We start from the raw sequence: 23,251 nt of genomic DNA, 5'->3' as shown, positions 1-23,251 counted from the left end.
AATAATATATAAATTATACTGCATTGATGCTATAATTGCGAAATATTGTTATCATTAAAATATGATTGTGCCACTCTATATTATATTTATGTCTATTATCTAAAAATTCCTTATTTATAGTATATATAATTTCATTGAATAATTTTAATATAGAACAATTTATTATACATATATTTTCATTTTAATGTGCTTACTACTACTATTATATATGAATCGTATCATTTGGACGAACATATAACTTATTAGAAACATATTTAGTTGTATTTATTAATGAATAAATGTTTGGATACTTCAAAATACGCAAAAATATAAGGAATAATTATAGTAGAATTAGCTGTACAATACGGTTGAAAAATTTAAAAAATAATTTATAACATTTTAATTAAAAACGATAACATAATAATTAAATTTGATAAAACAAAAAATAATAATATTTTGTTATTATTTTTCTGTAATTCTTTATAGATATATTATAATAACCAGATTAAAAATATATAATATATATATTTGTTCATTCCTTCATATAATTATATAGAAGGTTTTTTTTAATGATAATCAATATTTATTTGGTATGCAAAATAAAAAAGTTCAATCATTATCTCTAATACTTTTTAAGACATGATTACTTAAGTGTTATAGAAAAAAAATTTAAACGTATTACTAATAACGTTCGCTATTATATAATAATATATATATATTATACATTATTTTAATGTTTCATTTACAAGTATGTATGATATAGAGGATGATCAGAAAATAAAAAAGAATATATACTATAAATTTTTGTAACAAATTACTTTACATATAAAATTACGTTAATATGGTAAACTTTAATAAATCATTTAAAATAAAGAATTATATTTTAATTGTTTTTTTTTATTCATTGATTTATTTTTATAAAATATATTTGTTTGTAGCCCTGCTCTTTTATTTTTAATCTCTTATATATTATTCCATTTTTTTTTAAAATATGTTATTTAATAACAATATACAATGGATTATACATAAAAATAATTTATTATGTTTTAAAATATATTTTTTTTGCATTCTGCATTTGTATATATTATATAAACCTATATAAGCATAATATATATAATGAACATAATATTGTAGATTAATATATGGAAACAAAAAACAACATATTATCTGTTGAAATATTTGAAATAATTTGAAAAGAACTGCTTAAATTAGTTATAAAATATTTATAAAAATTGTTTTTTCTTAATATTTCATAAATATATTTGAATATATATTTTTTTCAACATTTATTTGTTTTTAATTATCTTTTTTAGCGTGTCATTATAATTTTTGCATAATACAGAATTTTGTACTTTATTTTGTTTTTTTATTTAAAAATAATACAATAATAATAACAATTAATATGAATTAATGAACTTTCGTTAATAATATTATTATTATGCTATTTGTATTCTTATTTTAAATCTAATATTTAACCTAAAAATAGATATAATTTTAAGTAAAATATTAACATAATATAAGCTAATAGTAATGCTATATGAATATAAAGTATTATAGCATGTTATCGGAAAAATATGTAAATATAAATGCATTTAGTATATTATAATTGTTTAAATAATAAATTATAATTTTTTCTTATTTAATATGTACAAAAAGACAATGTAAAAACTGTGGTGTGTTTTATTAAAAATATGTCCTTATGTATTTAATGTTGCAGTTCTTGATATTCAAACTAGAGTTCATTATTATAAACATATTATTCTGTTGAAAAAGCACTTAAATTGCAAGGTATATGAAAAACCAAATAAAATAATTTATTTTTATAGTAATTAGGTATTAATTTCACTGAAAATTTTTTAGTCATACAGATAAATATATAGTTGTATCATATTAAAAAAGAAGCTTATTTTCATAATTTGCTTTCACGAATAAAAAAATATATTATATATATGCGCATTATTTAATGTAAAGCATGTGGTTTTATTTTTATATTTTAATTAGTATCTTTTCGTATTATTCTGTTAAAAAAGATCGTACTATGTAAAATTTATTTTTTATAAAATTCTATTGTTCTGATAAGAAGTTTTCAAATTTGAGCTCCCTAATATTTTACATTTCTTAACAGTTAATTATCATATTGTAAAAATTACTATTTGTGTATTAATCCTAATTTAACGTATAACATATCATTAGTATTAAGAAATTATATATATTTTTTAATTATTATTCTGTGTATCTAGTACGGATACAGCGATCGTTAAAATTATTCAATTATTAAATTGTCCTTTTTATTACATATCAATTTTTATATTATTTGGGGTAATATCATATAGTAAATATTATTTATACCATGATGATGTTGAACATTAATATGGATATTAGTTATCAAATTAAAATTAATTCTTATTTATATTTCTATGTTTCTATTAGTCTTAATTTTGCATAGCATATTTGTATTTTTATTACTTTTTTTTTTTTTTTCTACCTTGTTATTCTTTTTACATGGATCTTTCTATATGAATTTTTTATTATTATATAAGAATAATACTCATATACTATTATATTTGTAGTTATATTTTTGAAAAGAATAATTATAACTTTTTTTTTTTTTTATTATTTTTAATATACATTCCATTCAAATTATTCAGGATTCTATTTTATATGTACAAACATATATATTGTTGATAATTTTTAAATCATAATTTTGTACTGTACACGTTATATAATAGCTGATATCATCCCAATATGTTTTATATTTTACAGAACCATTTAACTGTATTGGCGATTTTTGTTGTACATATTTATATTTTTTCTTGTTGAATGTTGAAGAAAAATACAGATCATGAAATTTAGTATTAAATAAATTGAATATTTATATATACAACACTATTAAAACTGTAAGTTCGTGTAGTAGCACATTATAGGTATCGAGTAGAACATTCTACTTTTGAATAAAATAATTTATAGTGCTAGACAAAAAGAAAAATAAAAAAAAATACTGCAATAATTGTTAATGCAGTTATTGAAAATAAAAAGATGAATTCTTACACAACAGTAGAAGAAGGTGCTTCTTTTTGTAACAATAAACAAACGAATGAGGATATTACTAGAACTGAATATTGTTCGGATCGTCCGCATTAACGTAATACATTAACATATTTTAAGGAGTGTACGCAGCTTCGATTAATAACATAATATTTAGGAGTATCGCATATAATATTAAAGTTATCGAATTGTATACATAAATTATTGTATTATGTATAACATATATATTTATATTGCTGCTATATAACTATTTATATTTGTTATCATTGATGAGGAGGCATTACATATCAATTGAAATATGGTAACTTTTTAGAAATAGTAAAACATATAATTTATACTTTTAATTAAAAAAAATAATAATAAATAAAACAATTTTTGTAGAACAGCAAAATATAGTTTTTTTTCAGAAATTATACATGAATTCACATAAACAATATATTATTTTCGATAAAAATTAAATATGTATATGAATAATTTATTTTTTTGTAGAAATAGTACTATATAGCTAGTATAAATATGAAAATTATATTGTGGAAAATAAAATTTATTGTCTTTTCTTTATTAGCATGCTTATTATTATATATTAACAATATAATTTATTAAATGTAAAAAAGACATAATACCAAATTAGGTAAAAACTGTTGAGATATATACATAGAAAAACAATTCACTTAGGCTATATGTTCGTAAAAATAAAAGAATAAAATATTGTACTAGGAAATTAAACTTCTGTATATGACTTTTTATTATGAGAAAAATATAAATAATATATACATATTTATATTTACTTTTTTAAAAAAGTGCTTAAAGAAATATTATGAAATAATAAATAATGTTAAAATTGAAAATAGTACTTATAAGTAAATGTCCTAGAGAATTTTATTTTAAAAAGAGTACAATTTTTCAATATACTTTATATGATATATATGTATATTAATATAAATATATAAAATGCTTTAGAGAATGTTATATATAAGAACATTAACTGTATATAAAAATGTCATATTTTTATATTCCGAAAAAAATTAAACGAAACTAAAAAAGAGTCTCCGTATAAACTTTTTCAACAGTAATGTATATATATATATCAAAAAAATAAAATACATTAGTTTAATTTAAAATTTTTTATCTTTTTTGATATTTAAATATATTATTTAAAATTTAGTTATTTTTTAATTTTTTTAATTATTTACTTTAAAAAATTATATTTCAGAACGTGCAAAATAATATATAGTTTTTTATCGGATAATAAGCATATGTTTCTTTGCATATGATATTTGTGTAATTGTCATAATACATATTACTATACTTTAAGTACAAAAAAATAAAGGAATAATAAATTTTTCGTAACGTTATTTTTAACAATGTGTTATTTATTTATGGCCACTGTTTAATATGTAACCTTAGGATTTGTTCCTCTTGTTACTGATATGGAAAAGAATAATAAAAAGGTATTATATTCTATCTAAATTTATCAGAAAATTATTACTATAAAACATATTTCATTAAATTATACTTATTGTTATTTATCATGTATATATTATATCCTATAAATTGTTCTTATTTTTAAATATATTTCATTTGGTATACTTTTGAACTAAGGAAATTATATTATATATTTTTAAGGAAATTTTGCTTTTTATATCTATTTTTTTCTCCTTACTTTTTATTAGCTACGAATATGAATATATTTTTTTTTTAATTAACTCTGAAATATATATTTTTTAATATATTAATGGGTATGTTATTAATATGTTTTTTTTAAATACATTATATATCGTAGTGAATTCAATTTTCATAATTAATATAATGCATAATTTGTACAAAATATTTGTTCTATTAAATAATATTAATACTATTATATTGTTACGATTATAAATATATTTCTACTATAACAAACATTCGTTCAATAATGTAATATTTACAAAATTATAATTATTAATAAGAAATAATTATTAAAATTAGAAATTATTTTGTTAGTATATAGTATAATTTATATTCTATACTTTATAAATTTAAATATATTTAATAATTTGAAATATTAAAAGATCATGTATATAATTGTTTTTTCTTGTTATTTTTGAAAAGAATTATATAAAAATTATTTAATTACTGTATTATATTAAATTATACATTTTGAATATTTATGAATAAATACAAATTATATTATTTTTATTAAAATAAATTTCTTATAAATAACATCAAGATATATATTATGTAATATATCGTTAAAGTTTCCATTGTTTGTATTTTGTGCAAAAAAAGTTTTAATTATGTATATGTAATTACATTATTAAAAATAAATAAAAAATTAATAAAATAATTATAGTAAATAATATAATTAAAAAATATTACATTATAGTTTGTTTTTTTCCTACTGAATATAGTACAATATTAAAATTATATACCATGGAACAAAATATTAAGTTAATCTATTTTATTAAATGTGGATTGTTAATACTTTTAGCTTGGTTATATTATTTTTGCAGTGAAGAGGTACGATAATGTTATTTAGGAAAATTTTTATTTGTTTTTTATCCGGTTTTTATTTTTATCAAATCTAATATTCATATTGAAATTAATTATTCTTTTAATTAATATTAATATTTTTTTTTTTTATTAGTGTACTTTTAATATATCAAAGAGAGAGCATAAGTATTATATGAAATTAGATATAATAAATGTTCGATTACTGGAAGAATGTGAAGGAAAAAATGATTCAAATTTTATAGAATCAAAAGAAGAGATAACTAACGATGAAGAGTACGATAAAAAGGTTACAACCAACAAAAGAAAGGGGATTAAAAAAACAAACATACAATCAGAGAGAAGTTCATTATATAAAAAAGAATTTGATAAACAATATAAGAAACAAAAAAAATTAATATATAGAGGAAAAAAATTATCTCACTTTGAAAAAAAATTTTTCAAGAAACTTGATTACATAGATTTTATTAAAAAAAGTCCGTCAATTAGCAATATGACATACCAAAAATTAGTATGTAAAATAATTGGACATAAAATATTTTTACCTACTTTAGTACTCACGTGGGTGTTATTAGTATCAATGGGAACTACAATATTTGGTTCTTTTAAGAAAACAAAATTAGAAGAATATTATGATTTTACATTATTTCTTGTTATATTATGCATGCTAATTGTCATGTTGATGTTAGGGCTTGTTTTTACTTATATGAAATATAGAAAACATAAAAGAATTATGAAGAAGATATATTAGATTAGATAAAAGAAATATTTTTATTTATGTATAGTATGAATTAATATGATTAAATAAATGTAGCATACTTAGTCTTATATTTTATAAACATATGTAGAACTGCTTAAATTGCTTAAATGTACGTGTGAATAGCTATAAAGTTTTGATATACAAGATTAAGTAAATATTTTATTAGTATTTTTATAAATTTCATTGATTGAGAGTTTTTCACTATGTAATTTATAGTATTATTTCAATTTAATTAAATATTATGGAGTGATATGTATTCGTATATTTAAATAGATTCTTATGAAAATGTATATATGTAGGTAAAAAGTAATATATAATTGTTCTGTTCATACAATTTTTTTTGTAATATTATGATTTGTATTTGATTTAAAAACTTATCGTTTAATTTTTTTTTTTTTTTTTGTACTGAACTAATGTGTTCATTTGTTGACATAATTCCAATAAGAAAATTATTATTTTTAAAACAATATAAATGTAAATTACTTAATATCTAATGTAATGAATTAAATGTATTTTATTATATTTATATATATGTATTTATTTACGTAAAGAACACTTAATATTTAATCTATAAAAAAGTTCTATAGAATATATGTGAAAAATAGTATTTAGCATAACAATCTTTTTAGCCGTATTCTGCTATTTATTAATCATATATTTGTAAATCTATGAATATATAATGGAAAAATACATTTTTTAATTGAAAATCATTTATAACAATTAGTTACGATATATTATATCTTTATAATTAAGTGAAGCATTAATATCATTTATAATTTTATTATTGTTACTAACTGTAGCGTTAATTAAACTTTTTATAAATTGTTTAAATATATATTATATTGAAAATTTATAGTTATATAAATTGTGTATCATTCAACAATTACATCAAGGAATTAAATTTAGTAATACATTTAAGTATATTATAGAGAAAAATGTTTCTTTTTAATTGAATTTAATTTTCAAAGAATGAGTTATATATCTATTAAAAGCTATATAATTTCAGGAGTTATTAAAAAATATATATAATTTTTACAATACATTAATAATGCCTAAGTATTGGTTTATAAGTTAGTAATACTTTTCATAGTGTCTACAAATATATTAAGTAATATTTTAATATTATTTTATTAACATATAAAAATAATTATAGCTTATATTGATGATTTCTAATTCTTTCATATTTATATATTCATTTTTTTTATAATATAAAAATAGAAGATATATTTTTTTTTTCTCTATATAATTCATAATACAGATTAAAAATTTAAGTTATTCCTAAGATATATTCTATAATAATTACTGAAATGTGAGTTGTAATAGAATTGTTATATACGTTATTATTTATTGTTTTAGTTATTATTCTCTATCAATAAATACGAGTATTAGAATTGTTTTACTTTTATTATAACACATATGTGATCTTTGATTAAATTCCTCTTTATGGAAAGTAAATGCGTATCTAACATAATACATGCTTACAGCTAAAAAAAATTTTGTATTTTTCTATCGGGAAATATATGGAATCTTTCGTATTCATAAAATCTGTTTCATCATCCTTTAACATATTTTTAATTTTTTTGATATGTGACACTTTTGCTTGCAATTTTATATGGCTATAAATAATTTTGAGCATCAATAAATTTTGTATGCGTTTCATGTCTTTTTTATATTTAATAAATAATATTATTATTATATAATACACACAAATAAATAAAGATAAATATAAAATAATATTGAATATCAATTTTCAAACATTACTTCTTATTTAAAATAATTATATATTTCATTAACTAAAAAAATTGGTATGCACATTCAGAGGATCAATTTTTAGAGAAGGAAATGTATAGTTTACATGATTTCATGTACAATTATATTAAAAATATATATACTTTTTTTTCCTACAAAGAAATATTGCTTGAAATTTTTTTTTTTTTATATATATTTCTAATATATTTTATTTGTATTACTATTCCTTAAAATTAACCATATTTAAAATAATGCATATAGTCTTTGCGTGTATTGTTAAAGTTAACGTTTATAATATAATAATCTTATATAATGATGTGTTGCACACAATGGCAATAACTGTTGTACGAATTGCAATATTTTTAAAAGAATTTAAATACTAACAAATAAATTATGATTAAATGCAATGTTGTATCATTCGTAAAATTTATTAATTATGTGTATAAGGCTTCTCATACTAAGTAAATCCCATTTTTCTTAAAATTTTAACTGAGACAATCACAATTACGAGGAAAATACTTATCATGTTAATGGGTATGAATTTATCTATTTATTCTTAATAATTACAATAAAATTTATTCCAATATTTTTCATATTTTTTATTGAGGAAAACTACAATATGTTCCATTTAGAAATATGAATCTTCTTGTACAACCTTATAATCCATTAGAACAAGAAATTATTGTTGTAAAAGTGTTGTTTTTACAAATATGTAATTTTTATAATAATGGTTTACTATATTTGAATTTTGGTTTAATCTTGAATAGGAAAAAATAAAAATATATTAAATGATCTAGACAAACATAATGATTATTTAGCGCTAGAAGGTTCTGAAAATTATTATGAGAACTCCCGTGATATCAGATATTACATATCATATCATACTGTACTTAATTATAATATATGAATGTTAAAAAAAAGATATATATGTAAATAACAATTATAATTGTGAATAAGTTAAATGAATTTTATTTTAAAAAATACAAAAGATAAAAGTGTTGCTATAAATTGTTATTAATAAGTATATTGCATGTACAATATATGTACAGGCACAATAGTAGAATAACTAAAAACAGTTCATACATAAAGACTCACGTGATATATATTAACAAAGTAAAAAAGAATATATATATGAAATTAAAAGATAAATATCTTACTCAAAATTATAAGTAATTAAAACAAAGAAAATATAAAAATACATCAATTTTTTTTATTGAAAAACGATTATCGATATAACTTTTCAATTGTGACATAGTTAGGATACACAGTATTTATTATAGGTAACACATTAATATAATATATATAAATGAACATGTATAAAAAAGAACAATTTAATAATTAAATATAAGAAATATAAACAGTGTTTGTAAATGAAAGAAGAATTATTATTACGTTTGCTAAAAATTTATAATAATAAGCGTATGTCATATATTATTGTAATATTAATACATATATAATAATTTTTATACTATTATAATTATATTATTAAAAATATGATATATTTTAGAGCTATAATTTTAAAAGATAAGAGATATAACTATATAATTTTATATTAAGTAAATTATACGTAGAACAATGGTATGTATTTTAATAGGATTTAATAATAATCATTAAAACAGCAATAATGTTACATATTTTACATTAAGATAATGTGGATTAATATAACTTATTGTAATTTTAATGAAATGATTTATATATTTGCGTTCATTATATAGTGTGTTTCCATTTTGCATTTATGTGTATATCTAAAGGCGTATATGTAAAACTAGCATCTATTTATAATAAAATAATTTTTTCTTACTATATTTTAATAAATAATATTCTTTAAAATTACATGAATTCTGAGAATATATCAACAATTATAAATTCTTGTGTGAAATAATATGAATTGTAAATTTAATTACATAAGTGGATTTTTATAATAATTTATATAACAATTAATACATATTAAACAAAAAAGAATTATGTTATCTAAAGTTAATAAAAAACGTTAAATAGGACTGTTTTAATATAAAATTTTCATCTGTATTTTGTTCTACTCTCTATATATATATAACAATTATATTAGTATAACTTATGCGAAAAATACGTATGTTCAGCATATGTATTTTAATGATAAATATTATTTTTTAAATAAATAAATAATATATTCATAGTACTACGAAGAAATATTCAATGGCTCATACGAAATATTATTAATCTTGTATTACTTTTAATTAAATATTATAAATAAAGTGTATTAGAATATGTTAACTTTCATAATATATTAGAACAAAAAAATTAATAGCAAATTAATAAAAAAAATAAAAAGTTCATATATTTATAAAATAGCATAAAAAAAAAAAAAAGATAAATGTGATTATACAAATATTTGAAAACAATTTTCATGTAGTTCTTCTACTATTCCTTCAAATATTTAGCAAAATCTTATATTCATTAATATTTCTATATATTAGCCCACTATTTTATGTTTTTTATGTATTATGTTTATCAAATATGTAAATAACATATTAGAATACAACAATTTAAATACATAATACCATTAAAAATAATAGAAAAAAATTTATGCATAATCCCCCTGTATATAGTTGTTAAACAATTTATTTTTAAAAGAAAACAATAGAATATAAACAATTATAATATAAAAAGAGAGTAATAAACCAAAAAAATATATAGAACTAAACTCAAAATTTAAAAATAAATCAAACTAATAATTTTTTAGGATAAAATATTATTTAAACATTTATATAATGGATGAATTTATTATGTGAAGCAATAATTTACAAAAATTAATTTTTAATTAATATATATATATATATACATATTTTTTTATTTTCTCAGCAGTTTCTATCCCTTGTGAAGACGTTTCACCATAAGCATTAAAATTGGTAATAACATATTTACATTATAGTATAATAACCTATATTTTGGGTAATGCATTTAGTTTGTTTTGTAATTACATTCACAATTTCATGTCCTAAAAATTTATAAAATAATACGGCAGCTTTTTAATTTTGCATGCTAATTAAATATTTATTAATATTGATAAAAATATATTTCCATTAGTTATCAATTAAAAAAAGATACAAAAAAAAAAAAAAAATATAATATATTTTTAATCTATTTATTAAAATATATCTACTAATATCTACCATAAAATAATTACGATGTCTAAATATTTTTTGTATTATTTAGTGTTGTAAATTATTCCACATACATGGAATTATAATATTATAATATTTTCTAAAAAATTTTCTATACATCATCTTACTTTTTTAAAAAAACATAATATAATTTATTTTTGCTTAAGAATATCCTTATAATATTCAATATTTCAAAAAAGTACCTGACGTTATTGATATTGATTAGTGTATCTTAATATGTATTTTAATTTTTAAATTAATTCCTGAGAAATCATATTAATAAGTGGAAATATATATGAATTATAATTATATATTTAATAAATTATACTATTTTAAATCATTCAACGAAATAATAAATATCGTATATAATTAATTTTTAGGTAATTAACATACATATATATATAATATTAAAAGTTATATATAATTTTCAGTCGTATTTACTTTCCACAACTATTTAAACAATTTAGCAAAATTTATATAATATTAATTCCTCTCTGAGTAGTATCATATTAAATATGAAGAAAAACTAAAATAATACTAATAATACAACAATGGTTTATATCAAAAATAAATAAAAAATATAACACAAAATAAGGTATGTACTAATATACTAATAACAATTTCTTTTATAGATTATTTATTTTAAAAAAAAAGAAAAGAATAAAAAGAATTAATTATATTAATACAGGTAGTGTTATTTCTATATATGTGTCTTTGATAAGAACAAAAAAAAGATATAATACTTATATTAATAATAATTTTTATATAGTAACTTTTATATCACTTATATGTAATTTTATAATGTCAGATATTTAACTTTTTCTATATAAGGTTTGTATAAATTTTACACAAAAATAATTTCTTTACAGTAATTTAAAGTAAAAATAATATTAGAATATATCCTTAGTTGTAATATATTTATATAAGGTAAAAAATATTGGAAGCATATAAAATGAATATTAATTTATTATATCATTTTTTAGTTCACATATTTATTCCTTAGTTCATTATTTTGTAATTTCTATTAATATTTATTATTTTAAAATTATGCTAATGATAAATTGAAGGATATATATTTATGTCTTTTTTTCAGTTTGTTATTTAAAACGAACTAAAGTAATAATGTAAAGTCAATATGGAAGGTTGTGCTTCCCGGGTAATAGTTATTATTTTTTTAATACTAATAATTTTATGGATAAATTATTTGCTTATAATAAAAAAGCAATAATACAACTAACACAAAAAATTAATGCTTAATAAATTCCTAATAATTTTTTCGAATGTAGAACTACAGTGGTTTGGGTTTTGGAGCAACGCAATACCTTGGGAAACTAGAATTTAGACAAACTAAAAATCAAATTTTATCTCGCCTTTCTTCTTTAGGAAAAAAGACAATTAAAGAAGAATTCAGGAAAGAATGCTTAGAACTGACTAATTTTTTAATTAAGAAAAAGGATGAATATCCTAAATATACTGATAGAAATCGTTGGGTTCCAGTACTTAGGAATTATTTTGAAGGTGCATTTAACAGGATTACTCAGCATGGTGGATGTCCTATGATTTTTGATGAGAAAGAAAAAGATCTTTTAGAATTAAAATATAATGCGTTAGACTTCTGTGAAAAAAATATATCATATAAAAATAAGCTAAATACCTTCAAAAAGGGAAGTAATACATATGATTGTAATAATGATACTCAGTGTATAATATATTGTAAGGAATATGAAGAGTGGTTTGTAAGTAAGAAGCAACATTTCGAGAAAAAGAGACATCTCATTCATGAAAGTTGCACATTTAAAAAATCGTCATCACAATTTCCAGCAAGGAATTGTAACATACTAGATTCTAGAACATTCAATAAACTTCCTCAATGCTTACTGACGAAACCAGATGCACCTAGTCAAGCTCCAACTGAACAAAAAGAAATAAACAGAACAGAAGTAGATCAACTTATATCTAAAGATGTTCTTACATCTCAAAATCAAAGTCTATCACAAGTGGAACGTCCACCTGATAACCAACATAGTCCATCTGAACGTCAACCAAGCAGTTTACCTGAAGATCCACCTTCAGATCAAACTCAACTTCAGGAAACACCTGAAGAGAGTTCGATGGAAAATTTAACTAATTTAGGTGTAGATACACAAAGTTCAATTACTAAGAAACCAGATTCTCTTACACCTTCTTCATCTCCACAGAAAACATTAGGCACTTCTTCATTACAACATTTAACTGGACAAGAATCAAGCACGGACAGTGCTATTGGAACTATTTCTGCAGCTGCTGAAGTATTACATCCTAAGCCTCTTCCTACTACTGTAGACTCTAAAATACAAGGTAGCATTAATTCTACTTTCTTTCCTATTTTTGTATTAACTAAACAAATTAATATATATATATAAAGTTAATGCAGGTCCAGTAGCAAATTCACATAACCCATATGTATCATCATTTTTAACAACATTTCTAATTATTATTGTATTTACTCTATTTATTAAAGTAATATAAAATTAAGTATTAAAAATATTGTAAACATTAGATTATTGTAATAAATTAATTTTTAAATATATTTTTTTCTTGTATCGTAGTACATTCTAATGGGAAAGTTTAGAAAAAAGAAAAATATAAGAAGAAGACAAGTTAAATTTCTTAGAATATTGGTGCCTTCAAAATCTGACAAAATAAACAAGTTTTTATCATATCATCATTTAGATGAGCCAATATATGATGATGAAGAAATCATAAAAAAATTAAAAATACATGAACATAACACTATAAATAATACAAATATGCTAAAGAGAAAAAAGGACAGATCCAAAACTATTATAGAAGTACATATGGAAGTACTTGAGGAATTCAGAAATGAAGAATGGGAATTAAAAAAAGGTGAATTTTTAGCAATATGTCTAGAAGTATACAAATATGAAAAACATAGATCCTATCCTAATTTAATAAATGGTGATCAAATAGAAAATATTAAATGTAGCAATGATATTGAAGAAAAAAAAATTATATGGAATAAATGGTTAGAAAAGCACACAAATCTTTCTGAAAAATTGAAAAAAGAAGATTGGTTTAATAATTTGAAAAATGAATGGAAAAAAGAGAAAGCTATGGTAAATGAAACGGAAGAATTAAACAAGAAATATTTAAACGAAAATGAAAAAGGTTCACATTTAGAAAGAGAAAAAGATGCATGGAGAGGGTGGATATCAAACAGAGGTAAAATTGTAGAACATTATTTGGAACAGGACTGGTTAAAAGGATTAACAAATGAATTTGATAATATATTAGATGAATATGAAAATGAAGGAACTGAAAATAGTGTATCACTAATAAATATAGAAGAAATGGAAAATAACAAAAGTTGCGAAGAATTATATAAGTACATTAAAAAAAAATTATTATCAAAATTGTGTGTGCTTGTATTTATGACAATATTAGAGGAGTGCAAAATAGAGAAAAATGTAGAAAATAAGGAATCATATTTAGACCGTTCAATAAATGAATGTAATTCAGAAAAAAATTTAGATAGGAAATATCACATTATAGAAAATGTTGTTGAAAAGGGAAACAATGTTTTGGAAAATAGTGAAAATACTGAAATTTTTGATTATAAGGAAGAAAATAATTTTACAGATGATATAAAGGATTGGATAGGAGAAGATGATATACATGTAAATTCTATATAAACTATGAATAAAGTAGACTAATACGATTAATTAATACAAACAAACAACCTATAAAATGGTAAGTACATGGTCAAAAGGTATCATAACGATATTACAATGAAAACATATTAAGTCAATGAAGCGCATATCTTAAAATTTTTGATACATTAGGGAAACAAAAAAAAAAAAAATGAAATAAATTATCAAGCACTGTATATAAAGAATAAATATAATTTTGTGACATAAACAGTATTTTTTATGACAAAATGTTATTAATTATAATTGTTCTATTTAAAAAATATTCTATAATTTATGATCTCTAAAAGTTCACCATGCCTATTCGCATTAACTTAAAGGCATCATAAAAATATATTTTGTTATAATTATGGTAGTCTCTAATTAATATATACATATATTGCACTTAATATGATTAAATAAATATATATTTATATGATTGAAAAGCATGCTACGAAATGTTTCCGTAAAAATAACGTTACCAAAATAGTTGAGCCCAATTGTTTTAAAGAGTTGCAAAAAAAGGAAATCAAATTTTATTTTAATTTTTTAACGCGCTAAAAATATATATCCGATTATAAATAATATAAAAATAGAGTAATTTACAGAAGTAAATTATTATAAGAAAATACATTTAAACACGATTTTTCGTTTTTCCTATATTCAGTAATAATTACTAAATCCTTAATTATTAACGCATATTTATGTTGTATATATTTGCATGTATCATTTATTTCTATTGTAGCTACACCGATACTAATCGAAATAAATGGTTTAAGATAAAAATAAGAAAAGTTATAAAAAGTAATTCTTATTTTACTTTCCTTATACAAGATAGCATTTGAAACTATTAAAACTTTTTCCGTTCTATATGTTCTATGTACACAAAGTAATTGCTTAACTATACCTTAATTATACTGAAATCCTCCCACAAAATTAAATATATATATTAATGGAATATTACAATTACTGATATGCTTGTAAACATATGCAATGAATGTATCTTTCTACTTGTTTTTATAGTTGTACGTGGGATGATGCTAAATTAACATATCTTTATGGTTATATAATTTATTCATAGGAAACAATTTTCTATGTTAGGAAAAATATATAAGCAAAATATATATTTGTAAAATGGTATTATACACTTTTTGTATTGTCAAAATATGAGGGTTAATAATTTTTTTTTTTTCTTCTTTTATTCTTTCGTTTTTGCTTATTATTTTATATATGTTTTTTTTCTGTGCCAATATGAGTTAAAATTTTTTTTTCTTTATAATAAAAGATTAGATGATAAAACTGTTTTTAATATAATAATTTCTAATAGTATTGCTCTTAAAATTGCACTTATGTTTATATCATGGAATAAAATATTATATATTTTTTTGGGTACATTGGATTAAATTTTAAATTATAATATTTACTTTTTCTTTTTCATTTTTTTGGATACAAATAATTGTATTAATATCTTTAATGATGAACTTTTTTTAGTTTATTCTTATACACTTACTATGTTCTACTCTAATACTTAATATATATTACCAATAAAAAAATCCAGCAACATGTTTAATATTTCTTCTTCTCTATGTATATAATATTTACTTTATATATATAAAAACTGTGTTCTTCAGATACAATGTTATTTTATCCAAAAGATTTGGTCAAATATGAATATATACTTTTTATTGAAAAACCAAATAGTTTGAGTAATGATTATTATATAATATTTAATCATAATTTGATAAGTATATTTTTATGTAAAAAAAAAAAAAAAAAAATGTAGGTTTTTATTTCACGAGTTACATCAATTTTTTTTACTAACGATACATTGTGCTAATTTAAGGACTAAATTACTAGTTCCAAATAAATTAAATAAAATGAAATTTATTTTTACTTTAAATATAACTATAATATATCTCAAATGTGTTATGATTTAAGAACACATAATAAGAAGTAAGGGTACAATTTCATAAGTATAATTAAATAAAATAAAAATGCCTTGACAATATACGCTTTTGAATTGTGGAACATTAGAATCTTAAACTATTATTAGGTAGGAAAGTATTAGTTCTTTTTTCCATATATAAAACAAATATTATTGCAAGTTTAAATTAAATTCGTTAAAAAAATAATTAAATAAATACAAAAAAAGTATTTGACAAAAAGTTAGAAAAAATAAATTATTATAAAAGGACAAATAAAAAAATATATATATAAAGTTAAAAATAAAAGTGTCTATATTTTATTTATGCTCCTCTTTTTGTTCTTTGATCTTTATAATTTCTACTTAATAGAAATGTTTATATAATCCAATTTTGTGGGCTTCTTAATATCTTTGATATATATCAGTTGATATTCCGTAAATCATTTGATGAATGAAGCTCATCTTCTATATTTACTACGTTAAATCTCCTCCTGTCAGAATGTCTATAAGTACGTTTTAAGAAGCGCCTTGGTCGCTTGCGTGTACTTAAATCGGTAAAATCAAACCTATACCTTTGTTTCCTTTTTCTACGTCTATGTAAACGTGATCCGAAGGGAGTAAACTAATATGTATATGAAAGTAAAAAACATGTATAATATATTCATTTCACAATTACATTATATTAAGAAAAATATGTTATATATGGTAACTAATAATATATACATACAGCAAAAAATAATTTTGTATTTACTTTAAAAAATAGGTAAAATATAAAAATAATTCCCATTACTAGAGTAACCCCAGTAGAAATACGAACAAAAATGTTGCTTAATATATTTGATTCATTAGCTGATCTCCTTTTCCTCACTCTTTCGCGTGCTAGTTTTAAATCATCTTCTTTCCATGATCTTCCAGCCTGAACTTTGTATCTTTTAGTACCTTCCATTTGTGTAGCAAATTTTCCTTCAACTAATACATCCATATACTTGCAAAGTAGTTCTTCATTTTTATCTCTGCTTTTAGTTCGACAATCTAAGTTTCCATCTGGATTAAAACTCCATCTATATTCAGCAACGGCGACTCTCTTAGATACCACTTTACCTTTAACTTTGGAATCAGGAAAATCCGCTCCATTATCTGTTGTTTCAGCTTTAACTTCTGCTTCATTTTCCCCTGGCATCGAATCTGCATTACTTGAAGAGGACCTACTATCTTTCGTTTGATGTCCATAACTTGGAGTGGATTTATCATTAGTCACTTGATGCCCAACACTTCCAGATGCAGTCAGACTACGATGTGATTTGCCAGATACAGATAATAAACTACAGTGTGGATGTTTCTGATCACCTTCTGACTTTAATTCGCTATTTTGCAAATTAAAGCATATGCCATGAGTAAATGAGTCCAAAATTCCTGGATCTGATAACTTAGAATCTAATATTTCTTCATCAATATTAGCTGTAATACTATTTAATCCATTACATTCTTCCTTATCATTAGAACCTAATGTAGATAAGAGTACACTCGGGTCAAATTTATTATTACAAGTCAAAAAATAATTTGAACAACCCCAATCCCATGGTGTACAACAATCTTCCTTTAAATTTTTATATATATTATCAATTGATTGAAGGTATTTTTTATATTTGCCATTGTTAACTTTACATGTTTCACTACTTTTAATAGTGTTATAATTTTTAAAATAATCATACAAATATTTTTCTTCTATTTTATAATTCAATTCCGTAAGATCTTTTCTAACAAATCCTAAAGTACAACCAGGCTTTTCGTGCTTAGAGAAAATAGTAGTTTCTAATTTAATAAATTTATTAATAACTTGTGTAATATCATTATTTCGTTTATCATCTTTAAACAATTTCCTTAATTCATGATATACCCAGTATTTGTAATGTAAGCAATAGTCTTCATAGTTTTCTGATGATTCCTTTTTAAATACAAAATCTAAAAGTTTTGATACTTTTTTACAAAGTGTAACATATTTATCTTTTTGACTGGATCTTATCCCTTCAAATTCATTACAATATTGACCATCTGTTGCATTTTCTACCTGTTTATTCAATTCTTCATATATCTTATATGGAGACGACTCTTTTAAAATGTTATCCTGAAAATTAAATAGATAAAATGAATTATATAAATATATGAATACTTCTTACAAAGAATGATTGTTCTCATGTTATATATGAAAAATGGCCTTATAATAAATGGGCATATATATTATTATTTCTATGAATAATAAAAATGTACATAATCTGAATCTTCAATTTCCATAATTTCCTATCAGTTTTACGATATATGTACTATATTAAATGATTAATACTGTATATATATATATATATATATTTACGTATAAACTATTACAATGTATTTACAAATGGCTCATTTCAAGCGTTTTATTATTTTTTATTAGTAATTACATCTATTTACATGTTTTTTAAAGAAATTTGGCACTAAATTATTTTTTAAAATAAGTTATAATTGTATTGATTTAATTACATTAATATTGTTAATTAAAATATAAATAACTTTAACATAGTTGTGGAAAATAGTAAAGAGTAAAAAAAAAAGGAATGTAATATAAATAAAATTTATTCTATATATATATATATTTATACATATGTAAATATTATTTTCCCAATTTCTTTAATAAAAAATATAATTTTTACTATAAAAAATTAAAAATTGCAATGCTCTCTCATATTTTCTTTCAATCACTTATATAGTTTTAAATATTTGTATGTATCTTTTAATATGGTATCTTTGTAAAATTATAAAATATACTTTTTTGGAAATAATTGTTCCATAAATAAGTATAATAACACTCCATTAAAACTTTATCTTTTACCCTATTATATGCAATATGATATAATATTATAGGCGCATTATCATAAATTACTGAGTTAATATTACAAAAATTATAAATATGTAATTAGAAAGAAGAATATTTAGAGAAAACAAAAAATAAAATACAAACAAATAAATTGTTTTTAATGTTATAAAAAATCTTAATTAAAATGTATTTATTTTATTAATAATTTAATTATTTTTTAGGTAGACTATATATAAGAAGAATACAAATTATTCACCTCTATCAATGACCACAATAAATTTTAAGTCAATATTTTTTTTTTGTTATATTATTACAATCCACATAGTGTATATTAAATTGTTCATCCATGCTTTTATGCAGAAATAAACCAATCAAATGAATCATTTTTAATAAAAACTTTAAATTGTTAATTACATTAAAAAATTGGAATATAATATATTTATCTATCGAGCGTAATAAAAATATTATTTTTAGGATAACTAAAAGATAATTAGCACAATTCAAATATAGTTGAATACTAAATTTGGGAAATATATTTGCAATATTTATTTAATTTTTCATAGAAACTAAAAAAATATTTAAAACGAACATTATTATGAGGCACAATTTGTATGGATTATTTAATCCTTTTTATACATTTTCTTTTGTTTAATGATAAATGAACTAAAATATAATTTATTATATCAGTAAATTAAGAAAATATTAGAGAATGTTTTCTTATTTTTTTAAATACATATATATATATATATATATATAACATTTTGTGTTTTAAAAATAAAAACCTATAAAATATTGCAATTAGGGCATAAGTCAATTATTAGCATATTTTAATAAAATTATAACACATGAATATTAAGAAAATAATATTTCAAGCTATATTGTATATGTTAATATACATGGAAAGAAGATTTATTTTCTGTAAATTTTATGCATAAGAGAAAATAAATATTTTTTATGTTACATATTACATTTATATTTTATTTAATTTCATTTTATTTTTTGTTTTTTTGTTTGTATAACTTGTTGGTTCTCATACAATGCATTTGTTTTGCTACATAAATAAAATATTTTATTATGCTAATATTAATATAATTTGTTTACATGAAAAATAAAAATGCGGATAAAAGTATGTTTACTTAATGAAGGTTCTTTAGAAAAAAAAATAAAACTTACAATAATACTTTTCTTTACATTGAATAAAAAAAAATAATAGTATTGTATGTATTTTCAAAAGGTATCATATGTTAATTTTTATTTATATTGTTCTTATAATTTACTTATTATGTTATATATTTTCTTTGGTTAGAGGTATTAACAGCTGTACAGATTACAATATTGTCACTCATAATATTACAAAGAATTACCTAATAATATAATAGTGGACATTGCATAATGTAAATAAAATGCTTTAATTATTTTTGTTGAAATATATCTTCCTTAATTTCATTTTAGAAAGTTTTTTCTTATTATGTTAGATTATTTATTTTATATTTCGAGAATCTCCATATGTTAAATTCCATAAATTATACGATTCATAATTTCTAATCATAGTCATTATATAATTACCATTAGATATACAAAATATTTTTATAATCCCAGCTTATTTTTATTTATTACTTTAAATATATTATACTTCAATATATTATGTATACCAAGTGAACCAATTAATCCATTAATTTATTAATATTTAAGTTAAAAATTCTTCTCAGTCTTATTCCTGTTCTTTCTGTACTTTTTAGTTTAAAGTTAACTTGAAAGGACAATGATAACATTTTCTTTATTCTCGAATGTACGTAGTTATATACAGAATTTATTTTTAGAAAAATGTGCAAACAATTATTAATTACTTAACATTTTTCATGTTCTAAAGTATATAATATTTTATGAAAAAAAGTAATACGTTCGAAAAATATCCAAATTTAATATTTTTTCCAAAAAATTCTTTTCTGCTAATCATATATAATATAGTATTACTTATTATTATATTGTTTAAAAATAAAGTATTTAAAAATAAAAATTATTCACTTTTGTTAGTTATTTTGTAAGTTCAGATTAAGTGTAAATATTAATATACTCTTGGTGTGACGAAATTATAATATTACTCAGAACTTAAAATAACAGGTATATTTAGAGAACAATTAGATATACCATTATTAATATTGTTTTATATACATTTTTGTCGAACATTAATTTAAAAAAATATAAAAAAAAATTAAATAATTTATTCATTATTTAAATGAGAAAATATGTTTCATGTAACATTTTCTTTAATTGAATGATTGTGTTAAAGGGGTATATTTTCCATATAATTCATTCATATAAATTTTCTGTTTCATATTATATTATGTGGTATTATAAACTACTTTAGTGTATACAATTAAGCGTAAATAATTCATAAATATTTCATTTATTTGTTAAATATTTACGAAGTCAATAAATAGATATATAAAACTATATGCATATACATTTGGTCAAATGAATGGATAAACAAATAAAACACTAATGTAACTCAATTATATAACACCTTTTAATAAATACTTTATATTCCTATATATCTTCTACTAAAGATATATTAAAAAAATATATTATATTACTTCACCTTTTCACCAATTGCGAAATTTTTAGTAGTTCATTAGAGGTTTAAGAAATATTTTTTCAAAGTTTAATCGGAGTAATAATCTTTTGTAAATACGTAACAGATATGATGATAAAAAGACTCGTACTATTGCATTTTATATAATCATAAAATATATAAATTATCACAAAAGTGTTAAATTTATTAGTTTATTAACTTCTTATATTTTAGGATATCACTAATAATATATATAATGTATTTTACATATTAATACCATACAGGGAAAACAAAGCGCGCAATAGACATACATACATTTCTTGTAAAATATTTACCCACAAAAAAGTATTAATTTAAAATTCATGTATATATATATATATATATGCTATTATTCTAAATTTAAAATTCTATAGAATATTGGACAAGTATATTGATAAACAGTCCAGGGGATATATTACATTATGCTTATTAATTAAATAATTTTTTGTGTATGGAGAGATGGAATGAAAAATTCTGTATATAAGGATAAATATAAAAGTCAAAACACTTGAAGAATAATTAACTAATATTCCATTAATCATTCCCATAATTAGAATTCTCTAATACGTTTATTTAGACGATGCTAATATATATACATTAAACTCACTAGAAAAAGGTAAAGAAATAACTCAATCCAAAAATTAATTTAAAAAAAATAAGGATCCTCCTTATACAATAAAACAACTGGCACATATTTTTAACAAAATAGGGCTTTTGTTGTTGCTAATTTGATAATCATGGCAAACTGCATGAAATATTCAACATATTTAATGCTACTATTAGTGAAGTATCAAAAGAATAGCACAGTTCTTAACAGTATATAAAAAATATGCTTTCCAGCATTTAAGCAAAAATTAATTAATAATATTTAAATAAATAGAAAATATATTTAAATTATTCAGTTTGTATATACCTATTATATAGCTTTCATTTTAATGCTTTAATATACATACATATATATATATGTCTTTTCTTAATTATTTTATGATCTAAGCAGTGAATAACTTAAGTAAATG

General features: G+C 20.0%; 4 protein-coding genes across 4 annotated transcripts; 3 read left to right on the top strand and 1 right to left on the bottom strand.

The window, feature by feature from the left end:
* Positions 1-5,433: 5,433 nt before the first annotated feature.
* On the top strand, positions 5,434-6,262 carry MKS88_001782 (uncharacterized protein; the record flags this gene model as incomplete). Its single annotated transcript, XM_067214741.1, has 2 exons — positions 5,434-5,520; positions 5,648-6,262. 2 exons carry the CDS (start codon positions 5,434-5,436, stop codon positions 6,260-6,262), a joined length of 702 nt encoding a protein of 233 aa, XP_067074089.1.
* Positions 6,263-12,298: 6,036 nt separating this feature from the next.
* On the top strand, positions 12,299-13,565 carry MKS88_001781 (uncharacterized protein; the record flags this gene model as incomplete). Its single annotated transcript, XM_067214740.1, has 2 exons — positions 12,299-12,319; positions 12,450-13,565. The coding sequence occupies 2 exons, from the start codon at positions 12,299-12,301 to the stop codon at positions 13,563-13,565; spliced, it is 1,137 nt and encodes a 378-aa protein (XP_067074088.1).
* Positions 13,566-13,760: 195 nt separating this feature from the next.
* Positions 13,761-14,855, top strand: MKS88_001780 (uncharacterized protein; the record flags this gene model as incomplete). Its single annotated transcript, XM_067214739.1, has 1 exon — positions 13,761-14,855. The coding sequence occupies one exon, from the start codon at positions 13,761-13,763 to the stop codon at positions 14,853-14,855; it is 1,095 nt and encodes a 364-aa protein (XP_067074087.1).
* Positions 14,856-17,194: 2,339 nt separating this feature from the next.
* MKS88_001779 (uncharacterized protein) lies at positions 17,195-19,065 on the bottom strand (the record flags this gene model as incomplete). The annotated part of the gene is made up of 3 exons (XM_067214738.1): positions 17,195-17,395; positions 17,564-18,898; positions 19,042-19,065. The coding sequence occupies 3 exons, from the start codon at positions 19,063-19,065 to the stop codon at positions 17,195-17,197; spliced, it is 1,560 nt and encodes a 519-aa protein (XP_067074086.1).
* Positions 19,066-23,251: the final 4,186 nt, after the last annotated feature.

This window comes from Plasmodium brasilianum, chromosome 7 (assembly GCF_023973825.1).
Source record: "Plasmodium brasilianum strain Bolivian I chromosome 7, whole genome shotgun sequence".
NCBI classification, from domain to species: domain Eukaryota; phylum Apicomplexa; class Aconoidasida; order Haemosporida; family Plasmodiidae; genus Plasmodium; species Plasmodium brasilianum.
This window is presented reverse-complemented; position numbering and strand designations above follow the sequence as displayed.